At 36.9% G+C, this 17,282-nt stretch overlaps 1 protein-coding gene across 15 annotated transcripts in view; it reads left to right on the forward strand.

The window, feature by feature from the left end:
- Positions 1 to 17,282, forward strand: part of ERICH1 (glutamate rich 1) — a 90,265-nt gene that overhangs the window by 17,927 nt on the left and 55,056 nt on the right. For 14 of the 15 annotated variants that reach the window (XR_001402577.2, XR_015802690.1, XR_015802693.1 and 11 more), the window contains one exon: positions 11,204 to 11,338. The exons of the other annotated variant lie outside the window; for it this stretch is intronic. Coding sequence is in view for 1 of the 14 variants with exons in the window: in XM_014869535.2 (XP_014725021.2) it covers positions 11,204 to 11,338 (135 nt within the window). In the remaining 13 variants the exon portion in view is untranslated. The remainder of the gene's footprint in view (positions 1 to 11,203; positions 11,339 to 17,282) is intronic. 15 annotated transcript variants of the gene reach the window in all.

Here is a 17,282-nt window from a genome sequence, read left to right on the forward strand (position 1 = left end):
AGTAGATGTCTTAGTCTTAAGTATTTTCTAGCATTAAATAACAGATTTTACTATAAAACTCATCACAATGTCCCATTTGCCTTTAACAGTTATTCTCAGATTGTGAAAATACCATTACTAATTTATCTGAGCTAAGCTGCCACCACCTTCCCCCTGCAAGATTCTGATCTTTATTGGAATGCAGTTTGCAGCATTGCCTTTACATTTTATGGGCATGTCCCTATTGTCCTTCCAGATGCAGGCTTTTAAGATCATACTTTTATATCCTGTAAATATTTGCATTTACATACCTCTTTTGAGACCAGGTTGAAGTTCAGATTCTTCAGAAGATGGAACATCAGGACCTATGTTAATGATTTGTTCTCATTTAATTTTGGATAATTAACAATTTAGTATCAGGAAGGGTTATCCCATAAAGCTTCTCACATAGTTCTGGAACCAAAGCTTATAATAAGACCCGGAATAACTGGAGGTGGAAGGCAAATTCTGAGGGACACTTTCCTTTGTAACTATACAAAGGCCTTCTGAATGTATTTGTGTTTTCTTCAGGAAGGTGGTAGTTCTGTTAGACACGGAGAAAACATGCGGTGGTGTCATGCTTCTTCTTGACCCCATAGAAGAAGAGTAATAATATCTTTTTACTTGAAAAGAGAGATTTTGGATTTTTTAAAAACAAATCAACCAAAACAAAACAACCACACACATATGAAAAAACCCCTGCAAACCACCTTCCCCCCAAAAAAATAAAAAAAACCCCAAAACCAGCTAGCCAAAAAACCAACCAACCAAATGACAACCCAGACCAAAACAAAGCATTTGCTTGTGTGCAGAATTTCAGTTTTAGGGCATAGATAGTAAGATATACTTTCACTTCGGATTATAGATGTCCTAAATCAGACTTTTTCCCCTTTGGTACCAAAATACTTAGTGAGAAAAATGAATGCAGCCAAAGCAGGGACTCCTATCCCCCAGGACAATTAGAAAAGACTTTCTAAATACTTTTCCAACCCTTGAGGAACTTGTTTCATCTATTGCAAGAGCTATAGTTCTTAATAAAAGACTTTTTTCCTACTTCAGCATGAAATTAAAGAGAGTCTAGATTATCATCTTTATTACCTTAAACCATTTAAAAGTTCCACACACATGTGGTTCCACACAGGTTCATTATCTGATTCTTATGGCAGGCAAAACATTAAAAGAGAGCAATGGAGAATTGACAGCTCCTAAAATTAGAGAACATTTTCCCTAAACAAAGGATGTTTTGTGAATATGCTTCCAAATGCTGTATTAAAAGTGCTTTAAAACTTGCTGTATCATAAAAAAAAGTATTTGACAAAAGACTGAGCATTTCAAAATATAAATTGCTCGCATGGTTGTGGGCTTTGGCTAAATTCTGTCCCGAGAATTGGTTTTGTTAGTTTTTGTCCTTTGTTATGGCCAGATCTATGTACAACAAGGATTAATATATGTTTCTCATGAGATCTGCAGTTCTGTGATTTCTTTACTTTTTTGTTGATATTTTAAAACCTCAGTAATTATTTCTAATAGCTTTTTAGTATATATTCAAATGTGACATGCAAGCTTCTAACTAGACATTTGCTAATTGTAGAATTGGCTTTTTCACAGAATCACAGAATGGGTCAGGTTGGAAGGGAGCACAGTGGGTCATCTGATCCAGCCTTCCTGCTCAAGCAGGGTCATCCTAGAGCACATGACACAGAATTTCACAAACTCTGAGCAATCTGTTCCAGTGCTCAGTTACCTGCACAGTAAAGCAGTTTCTCCTCATCTTCAGGTACAATTCCTGTAAGTCAGTTTCTGCCCATTGCCTCTTGTTCTATTGCTGGGCACCACCAAGGAGGGACTGGAAATGTTCTCTTGACCCTCCAAGCTTTAGATACTTAAATACATTGATGAGGGCCCTTCTCAGGCATCTCTTCTTGAGGCTGAAAAGGCCCAGTTCCCTCAGCCTTTCCTAGTATGAGGAAATGGCCTCCTTAGTCTCTGATCTTTTTCTTGATCAGAATTATAACTACTTTTTCTAAGACTTGGGATTTACTGATCAATATTTAGCATCTTCCTTATAAAAATGAAAATTTCAGAGTTGCTGAATAAGGATAATTGCATTCAAGTGAAATATATAGTGTTCAGTTTAAAGTGTGCTGTGCCACTTTTGATTTTTGCTTCTTCCCTAATTCTGAAAAAGGAATTCGAAATGCAGAGAGCCTAGCCAAAGTTTTGGATCTTAGGGAAACAACTTACTTAAATTTTTCTTCTCCTTCATTTAAGTATGAAATAGTGAGAATTTTACTAAGCTTTTGCTCGTAATAGGTTATAGTTTTCTAAAAAAGCTGTAATCCATGTTTTGCTATATAAATGGACAAAACACAATTTGCTCCTTATTCATTAAATAAAAATGTGAATGTCTTATCAAATGTGACATATTCCAGCTTTGTTATCCTATATGAGGCATTCATAAATTCAGTACAGGAATTAAAATTCAGTACAGCTGTGTGATTATTTTGTGTTCTCCTTCTTATTTGTTCCACTGAAGTTATTGATGCTGACAATGCACTGCATTTAAATCATAACTACGACCCCAGGACTGTGTCGTATCTTCTACTAACCTTGTCTTCCTGCAGCCATTTTACTGTAGAAAACTTAAGCGAGTGACAGAAATGCCTAGAAGACGAAACTTGTCTAAAAAATATGCATGAACTGCCCTGCCTTTTAGTTGATCAAATTGATGAACTGCTTATGGTTGAGAAATTAAATTCTAGCAGTACTCAATGCAATAAACAACTTTAGAGACTTGTTAAACAATTCAGCTTTGCTTTAGTTAATTAGTTTGAAAAGCTGTCTATTGTGAGTAAGCTAAAGAGCAATGGAGATTATAATTATTATACAATAAAGTGTTGTCACACACTCTTAGCCTTTTCTCAAGGGTTTAAAAATTCTCTCATTATGTGGTATATTACAGTGCTATTATGCTGTGCAAATGGGACAGATGTATCCAGGAGTAGAATATTTGACTGAAGATACCAGCCCGTGGTGGCTGTGGTAAAAATGTTGCCCTGCCGGTTTTACAAGCCAGTATAGCTACATGCTGTAGAGAACATAGAAATCTGGGATTTAGGGGAGAATGGAAAAAATTCCAAAACCCAGCCTTAAAAACCTAACTAATCCAAATACCACCAAAAAAAACCCCCCAAAAACCTCTCTCTGTTCAGACTGAGTGGGCTGCATGTATATTATCTGTAACTTCTGTTTGTGACAGAAACAGTTCTGCTGTTGTCTCCAGTTCCTCTAGCAATGTTTTTGTGGGTTTTGGAGGGGTTGTTTGCTGCTGGTTGGCAGATTCCTTCCTTTTCCAGTGTTCTTATGTATATTGTTAACTCATTGTTCTCTTCTACATGCTTCAAACAGCTTAGCTGTCATAAGGAGAGCTGCTGGCCTCTGTGAGACCCCAAAGCAATTTAACAAGTAGCTCATCTAACAGTGTGTAGTGGTTGCCTGCATAGAGTAGAAAATGCCATCTTTAGCTCTAAGTGTTAAGCTCTAAACCTAAACTAGTCAGCTACAGGAAAACTAATTGTCTTGGTAACAGAAAAATGGCTTGTTTAAGAACTTGATAAAATAGCCTTGTTTCACCTAGAGATGGCTGATAGTACTAAATTGAATCAAACTGCATAGTAATTGTGTGTTAGTATTCCCACTGTCTGCCTTGACTCCTTGTTTGAAATAATTTTTAATGCATTGATGACGAAACGAGTTGTATGAGACACCTCTCCTGCTCCAGTTTACACTGGGGACTTTATCACTTAAGCTTCTATTGTCAAAATCATGATTATTCAGTCCAATCCCATATTTGCTGCTGTTGCACAAACTTACTTTCTACTTGTGTTTCCTATAACTCTGCCCTCTAACAATTATCTGGGAAGTGGAAATGTTTATAATGTGAGCTTGATACTGAACTATGTCCTGAGCACATACTGTTTCCATAATCTTTTGTGCTTTGCGTTGTTTTTTACACAAATGAAAGTGGACTGTTACCAATAACTTCTAGTTATAGAATAGAAAATATGAGTTTAGAGGGGCAAAAGCTTTCAAACCTTAAATTTTGTTTGCTTTTACTCTTATGAGCACATCTATTTATTTTCTGGTCTTGTTTCAGGTACGTTCCAGTAATGACATAATCACTTCATCAGTGAGGATAATTAAATAATTGCAACTTAGACATGGCCTTTTAGTTTCAATGTTGTTGCATTTTTTTTAAAAGGATTGATTAACAGGGATATATTTGGCTTTTGAGAAGTGTGTTGAACAAATAAGATCTGCAGCAGGAGAAGTGATTGAGCTGGGTACTCACGAAACATTAAGATGTTCTTGTTTATACAGCTAGAAATCTTAGACATCTAATCAAAATACTGCATATAGCCATATACCAGAGCATACATGGGACACATACACCATTTAGCTGTATAGCTTGTTCCATCATTACCTCCTTTATTCAAGTTTCAGAAAACAGCACAAAAATTTTAATTCTACCACTTGCCTGTAGTCAGATTCGCGTCTGAATTATTCTGTTTCTTGCTTTCCTTGATCAGTGATTTTTCCATGCTTCACTCTCACTTTGTTTTATACTTAGTTTTCATTGCTTTTTCTAAGGAAATGTAGTTATTTGAATGGTTCATAGGTAAATGCAAAAATATCTTCCTCAGATAATGAGTGAGAACAAGAGTAAGGAGGATTTGTACTTAGTTTTTTCTCTGTGACAAAAAATGTCTGCCACTCCTAATGTAGTGAAACGAAGCTGACTTATAATGGTAAGTGCTGTCTCCAGTAAAATTAGCTACCATAGAGCCTTTCTATGTGTCTAAAAAATACACTAATAAGAGTTAATGTACATGTGGTAGATAGTGAGGAAAACAAATGTGAGCTCTCTTGTTCCTTGTTTTTTATGAATTTCCCATCCCAGGTTTGGGCCTTGTAAAATGTCTGTGTTGACCTCAGTTTCCTTTTGAAGTTTTTGGTTTTTAACAAGCTGAAGGAAAACAGCATCATGAGGAAGTACTTCTGAGGACTTTCTCTTTTTGTTTTCTTCTTTTAATGCTCTAGTCTAGTATCCTCTGTTATCTAGACTTTCTCTTTTCAGTGGACTGAAGAACTTTTGGGAATGTGAAGTGTCAGAAGAGGAGTTGTAATGAACTGGCTTGAGTTTCAACATGCTACCAGGCACAAGTGGTATATACCCTAAGAACTTGGAGCAGTCATCTATAATATGGCTAGGACTCTAAAAAATAATACCATGGGAATTAATGAAAACATGCTTCGCTTGAATATCAAAGGATAGTGGACTTGTTTTTGTGCAAACATAATTGAATTAAGTATCTGAAATTAAGATCAGTCAAAAAATTCAGTACTGCTGTCTGCACTAATGTGTTGTGGCCATTAGCATTAAAAAAGAGGATTAGAATGAAATAAGTATATTGTACTGCTTCCCTACAGTATTCTCCAACAGTTGCTGCTTAAGGATTTTCTGAGCCAGAGGACAACATGTATCTGTTTAATTATAACACTTTATTCTTTTATCACTTTAATGTTTAAATGTATGTAATTGTGCAATTTAGAATAGAACTTTAAACTTTTACATTTTACTTGGCGAAGAGGGAAATTTGTCCTATAAAGAATAACAGGCATCTTCAGAATTATAAAATTTAAAAACTCTGAACTTTGCAGAAGAAAAAACTTTTTCAGCATTCTGTTACATATATTGGTACTAATAAAATATATGTCAGTAATAACAGTGTATTTGAGATAACTGGATATCTAAAAGTCAGAAAACTTTTTTTATGTATTTAGAGAAAGATGAAGAATCTTTGGAAAGAATATATGTATCTTCTTCTGCCAAGAAGTGGCTTGAGTGACTGCCCTTGTTTATTACAATAAAATAATGAGGTGGAGTCTATAGTGACTTGTAGAGTCTGGTTGGTTTTTTTTGTTTTCCACCCAGTGTGACTTCTCTAGTATTGAGGGAGAGAATCCTGTTGAAGACTGTGGTCAAGCAGTAGGAGTTCCACCCTGCAAGGAAAAGGACTGTACGTTCTGATTGCATGGAAGACTAAAAGCGTCTGTCTTTGGGAACCGAAGTTGTTTGTACATAATATAGCACCTCATGTCCCTGAGGTTACTTTATTGTACCTTATCATGGCAGACTGAAATAGCTTGATGTCCAGGAATTTGGATATTGTCTGAACAAAAATGAGTATATGTTGGGGAATGGGTGGGTGTTTAGGTTCACTGGATTTGTTCGTGCTATTGAAGGACATTTTGATGTGTTCACACTGATCAACAAGAAAAGTATTTATTTTTCAGTACCACAGTTCAGGAGGCCACTCAAGGTGTGTAGTTAGTCACTGATACCAGCTTTGGTACACTTCAGTTTATGAAGGTTTTTGAAGGAGATGACTTGCCTAGGATTTGTGCCCTGTTTTTAGAGATGCTTGTCTTGCTAGTCAATGAAGGGGAAAGTTATTGTGTATGAATAATGAGGTGTATATGTTCCTTGGGAATTGTTTTGGGTCATAGTCTTCACTTGTATGCAATAAAAATGAGGAATAGCTATAACAGGATTATATTCTAGTTTGCATACTAAATAAAATCATACTTTCATACACATTTTTAAGTGAAATCACCCTATTCAAGCCTTATTTTTGTCCTGGTCATTCATATCTACTGTAACACTGCACAGAAAATGCCTACTACCAATGACTTTTGTAGAGGGTACAACACTGAACTACTCAGACCTTGTATTTGATTCAGTATCAATTCCTCATTTCCTGTGTATGATGGTTTAGGAATGGTACTCTAAAATTTAGTTCTCATTAAAAAGAAAACCACCAGCTGCTCCCCTCCCCTTCTCCACTGGGAGACAAAAGCAGAGATCATAGGTGAAGATAAGGACAGTTTACTGGATACAGCAATTCGATAAGAAAACAAACAGTAACAGCAACAATACTAAAAACAATGATGTACAAAGAGAGGGTAGTTTTTATGCAAAATGTTCACCCCAGCCCAGGACTCTGAAAAACAATGGCAAACATCTCTTCTGCCTGATAGGCATCCCCTGTGACTGGAAAGGAGCACCTTTCTTCTTGGAAGTGAGTCCCTTTTCCCCAGCCCCTGGAAGTGACCTAAGGTTGTACCGAGGAACATTGGTGTCTTGGCCATGTCCTCTGGGCACAGTGCAGGGCAGTCCAGAACTCGTGGATCAGCCTACCCAGCAGCTGTGACTACAGGCACATGCCACTGCACCTGGCTGCTCTAAAAGCTAATTAACTGTCCTGCTCAGAACTAGGATACTGTGCTTTTCTATAAAGCCCTATTTTTGGGGATGAACTCTTTCCATCTGTTTGGAAAAGTGATAACTGGGTGTTTTCAAGGGGTAATTTTCCTGAAAAAATGACAGTCTTGGTAAGATTGGGCTATTTTGCAGCTGTTTGGAGGGGGGAGCAGCAGGATTATCTAGCTTGACTTAGGTTCTCTGTTCACTCTTACGAGTTCTGCCCTGTGGGAACTTAACTTGGGTGAATTATCAAAGCTTTCTGAGTTGCAGAGAAGCACTTGACAGCTAAGACAAAGTTTTTGTCTGATTGAAAAACTCTACAGGATGATGGTGTCCAGTCACTGGCAGTGGGACTTCTGTGAGGAGAGGCTGGGGATTCCCTGTGCTGCACACAGCTAGTTCCAGCCCACCTGCTGCAGGGCACAGCTGAGCCTACAGCTGAAGCAGAGGCACCCTAGGGGAAACTTCTTTAAGAAATGATAAAACAATCCTAAGACAGGAGGGAACTAAAAAGACTGGAAACCCTAGGGTCAGAGGAGGAGAAGGTACTCTGTTGTTGAGTAAATGTTCCTGAAGGATGGCAGCCCATGAGAAACCCCTGTGGGGGAAAAGGAAGGGGCAGCAGAGACTTTAAACATTGCCTCCCCCACCTCCTTGTACTGCTCTGTCTCGCTGAAGGAACTGAGTACAGCCTGCAGTGAGAGGAAATAGGAGTGAAGTTGGGAGTGAAGAGCCAGCGAGGAAAAATTCTTGTAGTCGTGATCTTGCTGTCAACCCATGAGCTCTCGTAGTCCTGTTTGCCCCATTGTAAACCCCTCCACCCTCAGCCTGCTGAGGGGAGAGTGAGTGAGTATCTGCTAGCCAGGGCCAGCCCAGATCAGAACCTAGAAGTGATTCAGTCTCTGTCCAGGATTTAGTCTTACAGCAAGCAAAGGACTGAGACTATATGAACGTGTGCCCTGGCCATGTCTGTGTCTGAGGTGTGCCTAGGCATGCTTTGTGTTCAGGCAGTCTGGAAACCATGCTAGTATTCTGTACCACCATTCTGAGCTACAATTAGGGGATAGTTTAATGATGCTGAAAAGTAAACTTAACAAAATACAGTGGCTACCTGAGATGATGACTGACTGACTGGGCAGTTGACAGTTCTTTATGTCTGGAAGCTTTACCTTCAGCTCCTTCTAAAAAGATCTGATGCTTGTTTATAGTAAGATAGCAAGAGAGAATGTAGGTGGCCAAGCAACTGACATGCTTGGAGATGTAATGTTGGTAATGGCATGTTGTAGATACTTTTCCCTACGCAGTGCACACAGCTGAGTTACATGCCATGGATCTCTGTGGGGAACATGAAGAGAGACAGTTTCAAAATATTTATTCTTGGTTTGCCTTAAAGAGAAATGTTTACTCTTTTTGAGGCATTGTAAATGACCTTTAGCTGTTGGGGCTTTTTTTTCCATAAAATAAAACTTCAGAAATGGGATTCATGACTTTTAACTAGTAAAAAGGGTGTATTCTTTAATATCTCTAGTAATCCGATTACTTTTGTTAATCAAAAAACCCTCTTTATGTCACAGTTTTATAAGCTCAGCCATTTTCTTTGCAGCAATGTTTGACTTTATTACCAACCCATCTCTTCTTGGCCCAAGGAAACTCTGCCCCAAGCTGCAAAAATCCAGATGTAGACATGGTAACAATTTGGTTTGTCATGCTTGTACAGGATTAGCAAAGACTAATCTTTGATTTCTGAGCTTGCAGACTTCTTAAAGATGCATCTGGTGTGAATAAATATGTAATTTTGAGACTCCCATTTAAAGAGGCAAAATTAAAAAATATAATCTTGAATCATCATTTGCTTCTATAGAAGGAGTTGTAACTGTTCTTCCTTGTAGGACTATTACAGATGGTCTGTCAAATTCTGTTATATGTAGCTATTTTGTCTGGGAGGTTATTATCCCAATATAGCTACTGCTTATATGATTAAAAGATTGGAATTTTTCAAGACTGTTGTAAATTAAGTTTAATGTTTTCCTGATCGTCTTTGTTTTATAAAACCTAAATAAAAATGGAAAAAAGGGGAAACTTAAAATCCTTCAGAAAGGAGTAACTTAAACATTTATACACCCTTATAATTTTAAACTGTCACTAATTAGCACTTCATCATTAATCAGCCTGGATGGGGGCAGGGGGGGAGGTCAGTGCAGGTACTGCCAGTTCAATGAATTGGCATCATCTACATGGAAAGGATCTGCTGAAGAATTATCCTATGTTAATTTTAATGGATTTTTTCCAAATCGCATAGTTACTCTTCATCTTTCTGCATTATTTATTTATTTTCCTTTATTATCTCTCGATGTATTATCAATACTGGAAACTTTCTGGCTCGTTCAGGAAAAAGACAATATTATTCTAATGTGTTTTCAAATCAAATTTATTCCCTCATAATGAAAACGATGGTGTTGTTTTCACAACTACTTTGTTTTTTAAGTAGTCTGAGAAATGTCAGTGCATAGTTAAATTCTGTATTCGAAATACAGATGTAATTTTCATTAGGGATCTATCAGATGCAACCCCATTTTAAATATTTAGGAATTAGTCCAACCATAGTTGCACATAGCTGCACCTTGGTGATCAATTTGGATCATCTGGGATCTTCTAACAAGTTTGTGGTGTAAGGAGGTTGATTGTGTCCACCTGCCAGAAATATTTTTATTGTATATCATTTGGACAGCTCACTATGTGCTTTAAAGGGAAACATTGCCCCCAGGAAGGGAAGGCTAGTGCTGTGTCTCTACTGGACACAGCACAGTGGAACTGGCTGAGTGTAAAAAAAACCAACAAAATAACGACAAACAAAACCAAAAAAGCCCAACAATCCAAAACTAAAAAAACTTCACACTGAGCCATTTAAAACTACAGTGCAACATCTGGAGACACCCTGAAATCCTGGCCTTCTGGAAAGGCTGTTTTCTCAGCGTGGTTGATCTCTGTTGTTGTCACTGCTCTGCACAGAAATACAGTCTGGTTTCGTGTGAATGGAGCAGAGATGTGTCTCTGTCACTTCTTGTCTGGTGAACAAATGGTGTTCCTACTGCTGCTCTTGCAGGTACTTCACAATGCCTTTCAGAGGGGAAAGAAATAATACAAAAACAGACTACTACCATCACCACCAATAGTTTCCTATGCAATGAAATAGTTGGAAAGCTGGCCCTTGGCAATTCCCCTCCTGCCCTAGAAAGAATTAGAGCAGGAAGAGGAGGTGAGCCCTCTGGGGCAGCACTGCTGAGGCTAAGTCAAGTGTGACTTTCAAACTTCCCTTATTTTTGCATCTGTCAGAGAAGCATAGGCTGTGACTAAACAGTGCAAATGGGAAACCACAGTTTAGTGATTCTTTTTATGTTGCTTCTGTCACTTCCTAATAAGCTTCATCCATCCATCCATCCATCCATCCATCCATCCATCCATCCATCCATCCATCCATCCATCCATCCATCTTTTGTGAAACAGTTCTTAAAGAAATAGTGTCTGCTTATGCTGAGTGGGGAAAAATGTTTAGAGTCTCTCTTAAAATATCACTGTAAGTAGAAGCTTCTTCTGAAGATAGGGGAGAAGATTTGCCTGATAAAATAGAAAAAAAAACCAAAAACTTCTGGTGAGAACTAACCCATGGAGTATTTGTTTAATTGTAGATGCTGTGAAGTTTGGTGCAGTTCTGTTGGTTATTGGATAATTTCAGCGTTCCACACCTGACCCTCTGTAAGGATTTTTGAGATCACTTACTGCTGTAGTTGGGAAAACATTTGAGAAAATCTGTAATAACACCACTATTGAGCCAGATACTTTGGATTTTCTGTTTCATAGGTAATGATGATACAGTTATGTCTCCAAGAAGAATTTACACAGTGGATCTTCCTCCGGAGGGTTATGTTGCAGTTACTCCAGATGCTCTTAGTAATGCAATTTCTGAAAACTCTGGCAGTAGTGCTGACACAACAGGTAAGTTTGTGGGGTTGTTACTGTGATGAATTTTTCATAAGGGAAACTTCTTAGCAGCTCTTATCATGTAGATTCAGACTGCAACAATGAAGTATTTAAACTGTTGCTGCCAGTGGGTGTCACTGTTTTGCAACATAAGCAAAATGAGGATGAACATCCCTATGGGTTCATTTTCATCATTTGGGGTTTCTAGACTAGATTCAGCATTTGGTGATAGCCATGCAGTGTGGACACACACATTTAGAGAGCTAGGAAGTTGCAGCTTGGCAATTCCTTTCAGGCCTGGCTTTCTCCTGTCTCTCAGGTCCATTCCCAGGCTGACAAGCTGACTACAGCTTCAGTTGAGGGAGGCAGTGTCCCAGAGTGATAACTTGGTGAAAAACAGAAGGGAATTCATAATAAAGATTAACACCTGGTGTCTTTCCCATGGGATATCTGGACATGCTGCCCCAGGGGATGTTTGTCCCAATTGTCCAATGAACTACTGTACTGTCCTAGCTGCACGTAACACACTTTAAATACGGGCTGTCCGTAGAATAAAATTGGCCTTTTTTCCCCAGAAGAGGTCCGTGTGTGTTGCTGTCTTTTCTCTCTCTTTGCAGCGCAGTAACCACAATGCAGTGACACAGATCTTACTGAAGTTATGTAGAACCTAACTGAGGACAAAGTCTTTAGCTTCTCCCATTCAAGTGACATGTATATTCATATTAATCCTGCTAACTATCATATTATTTTTAAGGATAAATGTTAAATAAAACTTTTACTAAGTCTACCCTTGATGTTGTGAGGAATTGGGTGAAGGCTAAACAACCTTTCAAATTTGCCTCTCTCAGAGCAAGTATTCATCATTGGAGTTGTTAGGGGAAAGGTATCAGCCATTTAATATTGAAAGGCTTTCTGATGAGAAACTGTGACCATGTAATTTCAGAAACAATATTTGATGTTGTCAAAGGATACAAGAGAAGAAGCACAGAATCTGTAAAGTGGGTTCTAAGTTGACCTCAATGAAATATATGGTTTTCTAAATGACATTGCCAGAATTCAGTTGATGCTGTCCGTCTTTAGAAAGAAGTCCTAAGCTTAGACAAGACAAATGAATTTTAGTTTTTTCAATTGCTGTGTTCCTGTGGATGTATGTTTGTCCAAAATTGTGTATCACTGTCATTGGCCTCTAGGGACATTCTGTAGAGAAGAGCATACCTAGGTAAGGCAACTGATAAGCAGCAGTTATTAAACTACAGTATTAATTCCAGCCTGTAGATTGCCTTAAATGCAAGAAAAACGTGAGATATAACTTTCAGATATAGAAAGGCAAATTCTGCTTGTCTTTGCAAATAATACCCACAAGGGTGAATTTTGAGCTTGGAAATTCGGTCTACAGTCTGTTCTGAGCTCCAGTCAGAATCTGAATACAAGCTACCAAAGTAGCTCAAGGGAAGCAAAATACAGTGTGACAGAGGGCATATCAAGAATGTTCTTCCTTGGTGCAGTGGTTTAAAGACCATTTTTGAGTGACAAAGAAATAACTTTATCAGAGTAACGTAAGAGTTGATCTTGATAGGTTTTGGATTATGAATGGAAAGATGTTTCTAATTTAGAACTTCTAGGTTGTGTTCTTGTCAGTTAGATAGGATTCGTGTTTGGAATCCAGAAGCTGTTTCTAGGTTACCTTTAACTTTGTTTAGTTGCAGAACTGTCTTTGGGCAGTTTACTGGGTCTCTCTTTCCCAGCATGCCAAATTCAAGCTGCTTATTCTGATCTTGAAGCACCTTTACTCTCCTTCCATGCCACATAATTTCTGTTTATTATTTCATGTACTTTGAGATATTAGAGGAATGCTTCTTTGTCTTCTGTGTTTTGCTGATAAGACTAAATGAAGTCTCATAATACTTTGTAGGTAAATTCAGTTTTATATAGGGACTTAAGTTGCTTTTAAATAAAACACTAGTATACATACTGGACACTGCTGCAACCGAGATATAACCTTATTAAGACATTAGCATGGAACTTTTGTGGCAAATTTATTCAGCTGCTGTTTAAAATCTATGAATAAATTAGATTATGTGTGGTGCATATTAGATGTTGCAGTGATACATTATTATACATAATTAGATGTTGGATACATTGCAAAGCACTTAAGCAGAACAGAATTTAGGATTGAGTTGTCTCTTTTTAGCGTCATATAAATACCTACCGGGTTTTACAGTGGATAAGGTATTGAACCATGGCTTTGTTTGCTCATTTTTTAGATTTAATATATTCCAATACATTGCAAAACAAATTTACTCAACCATTATAGCAGTAAGTAGAGTTCTGATGTTGCTTAGTGACAACATGTATGGAAGATGCTGTTAGCTGATCCCAGTTTCACTGTTCAGGACAAGTTTTGGGTTTTATCCACTTTTTAAACAGTTAACAAAGGATCTGGAATTTTGGGAGACTTACTTTTGGATTGGTTTGTTATTTGGCTTTGCACTTTGTCATAGAATAAAGAAGAGATAAGTTTGAAGTGAAGGTTTTTATTCTGTGGCTCCTTTTGCGAGATGGGTTTGACTACAGATGTTATTCTTACCAGCTATTTGCCTAATTATTTTTTCAAAACCTGCTTACAGGGAGATTTTTCTTATATTCCCTTTTTTACTTGCTCTGGTGTTTCACTACCCTTTAATGCTATGACTTTCTTACTGCAGTTTAGACCCTTATTTGTTTTGTCTAAAGGATTGCAGAATTGGAGATCTGTGCTAATCTTGTAAGAGTGACGGGACGTGGTTCACTTTAGTCGTGTATGTCATCTAAGAATACACATAAAATCTATTGCAGGATGGAGTCTGTGATTTCAGGCAGTGCTCATAAAATATTAAAGGAACATCTTAAGCAATCACACCATGGATTACTTAGTTTGCTCACCTAGGTTTAGTTGTATATCTCTTATTTAGATATTTTTTGAAGGGATAAAGGAAAGCTCTACCTTTGACACTGAAGAAAAAGAGGGTGCATGCATGACTGTATGTATGAATATTTTATATATATCAAATAAATCTGTTATGTTTAGAATTGTCCCAGCTATTCCCAAAGGACCAGCTCCATAAGGTGAATTTGAGATTTGGTGTATGCATTGTTCTAATCCTGATAGTATCTATATGATATATTTTTTACGGCAATAGGTAATCTTCCACTGCGTTTCCTAAAAATGGGAGCATGTTGTTTATGTACTGGGTAAGAAAAGGTTCCTGTGTTATCCTTTTATAGCTCAGAACTGAGGGGAATTAATGATGTGGGAATTCAACAAAAACAAATCTGACTCAAAAATTAATTTCATTGTTTATCAAATTTTTCTTATTAAAATAATATGACTCTATTTTAGGATTTAAAATTTTCAGCTGTGCATCACTGTCATTTGCTGTGTCCTCTCAATAAATTAAGAAAACCAAATATGAGTCTATCTGAATTAATATAACAAGATCATCAAGAGGAATAGATGTGCCATGGTTGACATTTCATTGTTGTAAATTAGTCTGTAGAAGACTGAAATATTCATTCATTAAAATATGTATTTCAACATCAACTGTTTCTGAGAAATGGTTTAAAAGTTAAAGTTAATTAAAATTATAAAATAAAATAATTTCTTGTCAGCTCTAAAATATGTTTGGGTTTTTCCATTGTTATTGTTGTTTGAACTGCTAGTTCCATTATGGTTGATGCTGTCAAGCTGAAATTAATGATGTCCAGAATCTCTTCTGAACAAAAGGGGAGAAGAAAATTCAGGTAGTCTCTTATGTCTGTAGTGTCTTGATTCACTTAAAGGCAGCCATTTCAGGAAGACTTAATGGTGCTTAAGCTTATGTTTGTTTTTAAGGAGAAACTCTTATGAATCATAAGTTGACTACTTACATTGTTGGCCAGTGGTGGGGAATGTGATACATCACAGGACTGATAGACTCAGCGCACCAAGGGAGCAATATGTTCTAAGCAACTAAAGTCAGCAGCAAACTTTTTTCACTGATAGGTAGCACCACTTGTGAAACTCCAATATTATGAATCTTTTTGTAGCCTTCAAACCAGAGGAATCATTAGATCATTTAACTTAATCTTCTCTACCAGTTAGAGACGTCTTACCCCGTGCTGAGCTCAGCACTTTGTATGTAAAAGAAACAAAAACAAACAAAAAAAACCTATTCACATTTCAAAGATGTCACAAAGGTTCCACTACTTTCTAGTGCTAACAGTTAATTGGTCTCACTCTATTTAATAAAAAAAAAATAATTGAAAATTGCTTTTTCTGCTTTCCTCCATTGAAGTGAAGGGCCTCCATTAAGCAGTATTCCCACAAAGAACATTAATCGAGTCACCATTAATCTTTTTGATTAAACAGGTTCACTTGTGCATTGCTCTAAGATATTTACCCCAATCCTCAAGTCACATTTGTAGCTATTTTAGGTATCACCCTTTTCACAGAATCTTTTTAAGAATATAAACTCCACTACTGCATGTAGTATTTGTGTTTCCTTACCCTTGAAGAAATAAATACTGTCTCAATGTTTCAGATGTGCTTTCAAATTAATCAGAGTGTAATAGTAGACAAAAGTTACAAGAAACACTTCATTTAAAAATTCATAGATGCACCAAATCATATTTCAAATCATAGCATAAGTAAGTGAATGGAATTGGTAAACAGATGTGTAGATTTTTTTTTACAACTTGCTGAAAAAAAGTTTTCCTGTTCTGCTTTCAGCTACTTTTATAACTCTTACATTGAGGTTTGCTTCTCTTTCCTTCTTTTGTTAGATTTGTTAGCATGGGTCTTTCCTTTTCTACTAAGGGTGGTATGGACTTTCAGGTTGAAAACTTTGTGAAAGAGTTATTACTTTTAAAAGCTGGTTTCAATAATTGAGCAAGGAAGGAGCAGTGATTATGTGGTAGTTTGGGCTCTATTGTATTTCTAGTAGTTAGGCTAAGTTTTTTGGTTTTTTGGTTTTTTTTGTTTTGTTTTTGGGTTTTTTTTGGTGAATTCTCTTAGTTAATTTTGGGTGTTCTGGTTTTAATTCTCTGCCAGTTTGGATGTCACTGTTTAGTATTAAAACAGTAGATTTCTGCATGATAAAATTATAGGTGAAAACATTCTGCAGTGTAGCTTTGTCCTTGCAGAAACCAATGTATCACTCGCTCCCAGTTTGTGAATGGCAGATTTTTCTGAGCCATCAACAGCTTCAGGAATTCTTGTGTCATCATCAGAAAGCAAGCTGTAGCAACATGACACCTCTGTTGAGGCTGTTGCTATAAGCCTTTTCAAAATGTTGTGGTGTTTAGAGATTAATCAATAACTTGGAAGGAGAGATGTCTGTGAGGTTAAGGAACTTTCTTCTCTACAGCCTGTTTCTTCTTCAGCTTAAGTGCACTTGACATTTTGCAATCAGTTACTGTGAAAGATCCCACAAACAAATGGGACAGCTATAGCTGAAGAATTCTATACTTAAGATGTCTTTTCCTTCGATATCCTCTCGGCAGACTTTGTATTTGTTGATAGATGCAATGACATTCCTTAATACATAAAATCACTACAGTTTTCTTTCTGAAATTGAATAAGATATTAAATAACCATTTTTATTTTCAGAGTTCAGATAAATTATTTAATTGTTTGTTAAATCTGGCTTAACCATTAGAAAAAACAAATCTAGATCCAGTAACGTTCATACGTACACTGACATTGTTATGGGTTGATTGCATCACTGGAATTACATTAAAAGTTAAGAAAGGCCTAAATCAACTTCTCTAATACTTCTTTGGAAAGTTTTTGATTCCTTCTCTATCCAAACAGGAGAAGATTTCCTTTTTAAAGTGACACCTGATTTAAGAGTTGTCAAGAATTCTAGTTATGTGTTTAACTTTTATCATACTTAATTTTAAGGAATTAAGCATATACTTGAAAGAAGATGCTTGCTGATGC

This window comes from Sturnus vulgaris, chromosome 3 (assembly GCF_052056855.1).
Source record: "Sturnus vulgaris isolate bStuVul1 chromosome 3, bStuVul1.hap1, whole genome shotgun sequence".
NCBI classification, from domain to species: domain Eukaryota; kingdom Metazoa; phylum Chordata; class Aves; order Passeriformes; family Sturnidae; genus Sturnus; species Sturnus vulgaris.